This window comes from Melospiza georgiana, chromosome 17, assembly GCF_028018845.1.
Source record: "Melospiza georgiana isolate bMelGeo1 chromosome 17, bMelGeo1.pri, whole genome shotgun sequence".
In the NCBI taxonomy this organism is placed as follows: Eukaryota; Metazoa; Chordata; class Aves; order Passeriformes; family Passerellidae; genus Melospiza; species Melospiza georgiana.
In genome coordinates, this window is record NC_080446.1 from 8,822,579 (window position 1) to 8,830,358 (window position 7,780).

Here is a 7,780-nt window from a genome sequence, read left to right on the forward strand (position 1 = left end):
AAGCTTCCCTGCCAGGCTAGGGGAAAGGAGCTGGATCACCCCAGCAGCCTGGTTCCCCAACCTGCTCTCCAGGGACAGCACAGCATCCCTTCCCTTCACTCCTCGTCCCTGTGGACAGCATATTCTCACCTTGAGAAGAGTGGAAATGGCAGCTGGAATGTGGGCTGGAAATAAAAAAAATTTAAAAAAAAAGAAAGAAAGGAAAAAAAAGAAAATCTTGAGGCCTGTCCAAACCTACTCATGTTTATATTGGAGCCTGTGAGTGACATCAGAGCAGGGAGAGTATAAACACCAGCAGGACCTACTCTGGGCTTTAAAAACCTGCGAACACTGCCTCCAAACTGCCTGGGGGGTGATGTGCTGAAGTGGCACGGGGAGAGCAGCATGAGCCTCCAGCTGGAGAAGCAGCTCCTGTTCCTGTCCCTGCTCTGCATCCTCTCCAAGGTAAGGCGCTCGGGGCACCGGGGCAGCTTCAGCCGAGGAGCCCCCCGAGAGGGCTGCAGGAGGGACGGGGTGTCACCAGCCCTGAGCCCGGCAGCCGGGCTGTGCTGACGCAGGGGGCAGAGCTGTGCTCGGAGAGGAGTTTGGATGCAGCAGCGGGGTCGGAGCGTTCCTGGGCCCGAGGCTCGCCATGAATGCCCGGAGCGCACAGGAATGCCGGCAATGCGCTGCGCGCCCCTGCCGCTCTCCGCGCTCGGTCCCCGGCAGGCAGCGAGCAGCAGCGGGGCGGCAGCGGCTCCTCCAGGCTCCTCCAGGCTCCTCCGGGCTCCTCCAGGCTCCTGCAGGCTCCTCCATCCCCGCCCAGGCTCCCGAGGCAGGGGCCAAGCCACGAGCACCAGCCCTGGCATTACTCAGCTCTCCCCACTTCTCGGAATGCTCACGCCAAGCCAGTGCCTCCAATGGGATTTGGGTTGTTGTAGAGGTTTTATTAATTTTATTTTTTTTTTCTCTTGGACTCCGTGTGAAAATATTTGCCTGTGCAGAGAACAGGAATGTTGAAAAATGTCGGGCATCTCAGCTCAAATTTCTAATTGCTGCCTAAATCCCCAGGCAGGGATGTTGTGGCCATGTCATGCCTATTTGACTCTTTTCCCAGAGTTCAGATCTCTGACAGAAGCCACATTGTCATCTAAAGACAAGTAAATTACAAGGAGCAGGGAGAAATGGATTTATGGCTTGGCTAATCTTTCTAAAACATTGATTTGTAATAACAACCTCCTGAAAGATGAAAAATGCCCTTGGCAAGCTGTAACAGAGCAGTGATTCCTGCCCCAGGTGCTCACGAGTGCCTGGAGAATCACCAAGGGCCATCGTGCTGCCAGCCCAAACCTGGCCACCACAGCCAGTCCCTCAGTCCCTGCCACATTAATAATGCTGCTCACTGGCAGAACTAGGACAAGACCCAGATTACCCCATCCCAATCCATATTTTAACTCCAGTTATTGGCACTGACACTCCTACAGCCCCAGGAAAAGCATCTGAACTGCTGCAAATGGGGAACAGATAGAGCAGCAGGAGCCACCCTGTCTGTCTGACTCATCATGTCAGACCTGGTGCCCCTGGGAGAAACTGAAAGAAAAAGAAAAGTGGTATCTAAAACCTGCATGGTCTGGCTGAGCCCATTGATCTCCTGGCAGACACAGCAGTACCTAGACCAGGGCAGGGATGAATGTTTTGGCTGCAGGTTTGCTGTGCTGACCCTGCATCCAGCAGTATGTGCATGGTGCTGAGCAGCAGGGCTGCCAGGGGGCTCTCAGCACTGTCAGGCCAGCACTGGTGAAGAATTCACTCCCAAACTGCAGATTCACTAGCAGAGGATTCACTCCCAAACTGCAGAGCCAGCTCTTGTGGCTTCAGGCTCTATGTGCAATAGCTCTGTCACATGTGACAGGACGGGAGCCCAAGAGCTGCCTAAAAAAGCTTGTGGGGCCAGGGTGGTTGTGCAAGCAGGATGAGCCAAGGGTATAAAATCCACATGCCCAGGTGAGCTCCTGTGGGCACCTCCCTGGCAGACAATCGGCTGAGCAGGCAGAGGACTGCAGTGCACAGCCCTGCCAAAGGGATTACTCAGTCTAGGCACAAGGGAAAGCAGCTCCCAGTCCTTGAAACGTGCCTAACTCTGGGCTCCTTGCCCAGTGGGCCAGGCCAGGTGAGGATGCTGCAGCCAGGGACAAGCAGAGGATGCAGCTGGCCCAGTGAGGATTGCAGTGAGCTCTGCCTGGCTTCAGATCCCCACTGCTGATGCAATGTCCTGGTTTTGGCATGAATGAGAGCTCTTGAGACTGTAAGGAGTGAGGTGCTGTGCACTCCCCACGTGAATTCAGGTGCAAAGCCACCTCTCCTGGGCTGGCCACAGCCTGCTGCCTTGGGGGCAAGCATGGGGGTGGGCTGCTTTACCTCCCTCCCTTCCTCTCTCCCACAGGGCTGTTTGGGGCTGCTGACCTCACTAAATAACCACCACTGCCCGGGTTGTTCACCTTGTAACTCCATTCTCCTGTGTCTTCAGAGCAGTGGCACACTAAAGACCCCATCTTTCAGAGTGCTGAGCCTCTGAGCATCCTTGATTCTCCATGGTTTTCCATAGGTGCCCTTCAAAGGGGACAGTAGCTTTGTAGCTTTGAGATGCTTTGAGATATTCCCATAGACTTGGGGCCTCCCTTCACCAAAAATATGTCCCCATGGCTGAGACAAAGTTACCTGGCTGTCCCAGTGACAAAAGTTACCTGGCTGTCCCAGTGACAAAGCAGCTGCTAGCCAAAACCACCCGTATGGATTCAGCTTTGCCCCCACAGGTTTGTGCCCAGCTGTGCCGGCGGCCCTGCTACTGTCCCTGGGTGCCACCGCGCTGTCCCCGCGGCTCCCCGCTGGTCCTGGATGGCTGTGGCTGCTGCAAGGTCTGTGCCCGGCGCCTGGGAGAGCCCTGCGACTTCCTGCACGTCTGTGACCAGAGCCAGGGCCTCGTCTGTGACTACAGCTCAGCACCTGCGGGGACAGCAGGCACCTGCAACTGTGAGCACAGGGTGTCCCCTTTCCCCGGGGGTACCCCCAGAGTCCAGCCCAGCACAGAGCCCCGCTCCAGCCATGGCCTCACATGGCTACAGACATCCCTCAGCACCACCAGGGGAGGGGGTGAGGCTGGGAGAGCAGCTTTCCTGAGGATGGTGCATGCAGCTTGGCCGTGGGGCTGTGCCCCATCTCCTGCCAGCTCTTGTGCTGCTTTCTGGCTGAGAATTCAGGGTGGTTTCAGTGACAATGGACAGGGGGTTCCAGGGATGCCAAGGCTGGAGCCTGGGGGTCCTGCAGAGGAATCTCAGAGAAACTTTTCCCAGCCTGGAAATTCTGTAGGCAGGGTCAGAGCCAAAGGGCAGGGGGGTTCTCACAGCTTGTGAGCTGAAGCTTTGAAAAAACAGAGAGATGAAAAGCCAGGGAAGGGGAGGGGACTGAGTGATGAACATGCTGCTGCACACCCATGTCTGCCCTGCACACCACTTGATCAATTCTTTGATCCCCCCACCTCAATCCCTTTGTCCAGCCCCACAGTTACCCCCAGCACTGCCCCTGCCATCCCCATCTCTCTGTCCCTCTGTCCCTCACGGGCTCCCCGGCTGTCTCTTGCAGTTGAGGACGATGAGGAGGGCTGCGAGGTGAATGGCCGGCTCTACCGAGACGGGGAGGTTTTCCAGCCCAGCTGCAAGATCCAGTGCCACTGCCTGGACGGGGGCTTCACCTGCATCCCGCTGTGCCAGGAGGACGTGCGGCTGCCCAGCCCCGACTGCCCCTTCCCCCGGCGCGTGGAGATCCCAGGGAAGTGCTGCCCCGAGTGGGTCTGCGAAGGTGCCCGGGAGCAGCCCCTGCCCCGCGATGCCAGGGCAGGTGAGATGCAGGGCAGCACCAAGGAGGGGATGTGTGACTGTGTTCACAGGGGTTTTTGGGTTGAGGGAAGAGACGAGGATCTGACTCTGTGTTTCAGAAGGCTTGATTTATTGTTTTATGATATATATTACATTAAAATTATACTAAAAGAATACAATAAAAGATTTCATCAGAAGGCTAGCTAAGAATAGAATAAGAAAGAATGACAACAAAGGTTTGTGGCTCGGGCTCTGTGTCCGAGCCAGCTGGGCTGTGATTGGCCATTAATTAGAAACAACCAACATGGGCCAATCACAGATGCACCTGCTGCATTCCACAGCAGCAGACAATCAATGTTTACATTTTGTTCCTGAGGCCTCTCAGCTTCTCAGGAGGAAAAATCCTAAGGAGATGATTTCTCATAAAAGATGTCTGCGACAGGGATGCCCACGGAAATCTCTGGGGATGGCGCCTTCACCCCAGGCTGTGAAACGCCAGCAGGGGACACCTCCCAGGTCTCTTTACCTGCAGCACCACAGCGTGCACATCACCTGCCTCCAACCCCCCTTTCTCCCGTGTCGTGTCTTGCAGCCCCCAGGGCGGTGTCCCCGCTGCTGCGGTACCCCTGCCCGCCGTGGGGCACGGAGTGGAGCCCCTGCTCGGCCACCTGCGGGCTGGGCTTTGCCAGCCGCGTGTCCAACCAGAACCGCCTGTGCCGCCTGGAGACCCAGCGGCGCCTCTGCTCGGCCGGGCCCTGCCCGGCCCTGCCCGCAGCGCTGCCCGCGGTGAGTGGGGCTGGGGGCTGCTCCTCCGGGGGGCACGCGGGTGATGACAAAGGGAAGGCCAGCAATTCTTACCTGTGGGCCCCCATCAGCCCTCCTCAGCCACGAGCTGAGCGTGTCTCAGGACACATAAGCCATCTCCTGAGACAGCCCGTGGAGGTGCTGACCAGAATGTTGGGGTCTCTGGATGTTCGAATCCAGGAGCTCTGTGGATGCCACGCAGGTGAGCTCTGCCCCTACGGCCAGAGATGGATTTGCAGCTCCTGCCTGGCTCCCTGGGCACACACGGGAGGTGTTTCTGCCACCCTTTATTAGCCTGGCACAACCCCAGTGTGGACACAGTGCTACTCTGCCTTTCTGGTGTGCAGGTGGTACTTTCTGCTCAATTCTTTCCCCCTGCACTGCCATGCTACATGCAGGGTACACACCACCAGCCCTCCCCATGTCCCCACTGATTCCATTCTGCCTTTCCAGAGGGCAAGAGGAGGTCGTTTGTAGCTGTGCCCACCCTGGATTCACCCTGGAGCCAACGCCTCATCCTGCAAAGAGTCAGGCACAAACCCATGGCACTGTGATTATGGTGAAGATGGAGGGTGTTTCCGCTGGGAAAACAGGAAAGGATGGACTTTGGCTGCAAAGGAGGCTGGAAGCAGAGAACAAGATCCCCGTGTCACCCATCACCTGCCTCCTCTGCACACCCCGCTGTCCCAGGCAGGGGTACTGGGCAGCATTCCGAGTTCCTTAGGCTGAATGAAATGGGAAATGGGGAAATCCTGCTCCAAGCATAAACCACCCAAGACACCAGGAATTGGTCCTTTCCTGGAGCAGTGAGGCTTCTGAAGAGGTGGGCTGCTTCTCTGCCACATCATGCAGCTCTGCTTTGCAGGGACTTCAGGAGAGACCATCTCCAGCACCTGGAAGCCAAAATCCCTGCAGGGAACCCTCACGCCCTGGCCCCCCAGGGAGGGAGCAGGTCACCGAGCTCCCTGTGACCCCACAAGTCACTGCCACACCAGGCTGAGCTGCTCAGCCATGCAGGAGCTCAGCCAGCCCACGGTACCCACCCTGCCTTCCCGGGCACGGGCAGGGTCCTGCTGATGGCAGCTCTAACTCACCTTCCCCTCATCCCTCCAGAATAAACACGAGCCTTCCCGCTCTGCCTGGCCTCCTCCTCTGGTGGTTTGGCAGGGCTTCGGCAAGCCAGGAGCTCAGACAGCAGCAGACAGACCCGCCTGCCATCCAAGCACATTCCCCGCGAGCCGGGGCCAAGGGAGAAGCAGGGAAAAGGGAAAACAAATCGCAAAGATGAGTCGGGGCCGTCTCCCGACGGGCTGGAGCTGCTCCAGCCATGCAGGAGTCGGCGCAGGAGAGCTGCTCGGCTGCTCTGGCTGTACTTTGTCCCAGGGAAAAGTGCTTCTGGGTGATGGAAAGTGAAACCCAAATGCCCTCTAACGGCCTCGCACAGATGTGCAGAGGGAACGCGCAGCTGGGAAGGAGCCGCGGTTTGGGTGACGCGTCCAGGTGAGAGATGGACTTCTTAGATGGGTATTTCTGGAACTAAAAATAAAGATGTGCTCATCCAGGAGTGGAGCTTGTGTGTGCAGGGTGAGCCCAGCCCTGCTGCTCAGGGCCAGCTCGATGGGTGCAGGAAAGTCCTGGCACAGGGTGGGGCAGCTTGGAGGCACTTCAGTTCAGGCTGCTTAGAGTAAGAGAAGGAAAAAGAAAAAAATGTGAATCAAAGCACTGAACACAATATTACAATTTATTACATCCTGGGTTAAATCCTTCACTCTAACCCAGCCATAAGCTCTGCTGATGGCACAGCCCTGGCCATAGCAGTGCCCAGGTCTCCAGTGCTGGGATGTGCAGGAGGGCAGGGCAGGCATGGCACTGCTGCTGTGTCTGCAGCCACAGGAACAGCCTCTTAGCTCCCAAAAATCAATGCCCAAACTCCCCTGCAGCTCATCCCTCCTACTGCCAGGCCCACACTTCCTCCATTCCCCTGGGCTGGGATTTCCCCAGCGTGGTGCAGCACCATCCCCAGCTCACTGTGCTCCTGAGCAGGGCAGGTCTGGGGCTGAAGGGACCAGAGCCTGAATGGCAGGGGGAGCTCCTCTCTCCAGCCCAAGGAAAAGCCTCCCCTGCAGCAGCAGAAATGCAGCAGGCCCAAGGCAGCTCATTCATTCCCTCAGGCTCTGCAAGAACTGAAAAGAAAATGAAAGTAAAGGATGCGGCTCAGCCACCTCTTGGGGGTAAAAAAAAAAAAAAAAAGAGAAAGAAAAAAAGAAACCTCACTGCTCTTGCAGTAATACATTGCCTACAAAGAGAATTATTTACTGCAATCATCTGGTGCTCAGCCTGAATACAAATCATTAATTCTGTTTGATGTGGGGCACATGGTGAACCTCCAGCAGGCAGCAAATTGCAGAACAAACAGCTTGGGTTGGCTTTTTCAGTTCTCTGGTGGCAATGCCAAACAAGTGGTGACCCAAAGCTCATGTAGACTTCAAAACTACCATATTCCTCGACTGACATGGATAAAACACATTGTGGGTACTGAAAATCCTGGTTCTAAGCCAGTTCTTGTTCAAGCATGTTGGGACTCGGCCACCAAGGCTGGGTGAGCTGCCAGGGCTGTCACACACTCCCAGATCCTGCCTAGCCACCTCTGGGTGATGGTAAAAATCAGAAGGTCACTTTTTAGGCAGCAACCTGCAATTCTCATCTCAAACAAATGATTCAACACACCTCTGCTATAATTATCTTTTTTTTTCCCTGCAGAATGTCTCTCTGATTCACTAAGCATCTAAATAATGAATTAATGATTCCAAATAAATCAGAGTTATTTTTCCCTATGAATACAGGGAAATCAGCTCTTGCAGTTTGATTGCTAGTCTCTCAATATTTCTCTCTAAAGCCCTGCTACCCTGGAAACGTGGTTATTTGAGGCTCTGACGCAGGGTCCTGGCTTTGCCTGCTCGTGTGGGGCAACAGAGGAATATTCCACCCCATCCACAGGTGATGTGTAAGGATAAAAAACCCCAAACTGAAAGAAAATTCACTCCTATCCTCAAGGCACATCTGCACACAGCCTGGGATGTGCCAACCACACTCGTGAGCCAGTGATGAGCAGCAGAGCACAGCTC

At 55.7% G+C, this 7,780-nt stretch overlaps 1 protein-coding gene across 1 annotated transcript; it reads left to right on the forward strand.

The window, feature by feature from the left end:
- Nucleotides 1–328: 328 nt before the first annotated feature.
- On the forward strand, nucleotides 329–7,440 carry CCN5 (cellular communication network factor 5). The gene is made up of 5 exons (XM_058036300.1): nucleotides 329–444; nucleotides 2,793–3,009; nucleotides 3,619–3,873; nucleotides 4,444–4,637; nucleotides 5,109–7,440. Exons 1-5 carry the CDS (start codon nucleotides 385–387, stop codon nucleotides 5,130–5,132), a joined length of 750 nt encoding a protein of 249 aa, XP_057892283.1. The 5' UTR covers nucleotides 329–384; the 3' UTR covers nucleotides 5,133–7,440.
- The last annotated feature ends 340 nt before the right edge of the window (nucleotides 7,441–7,780 follow it).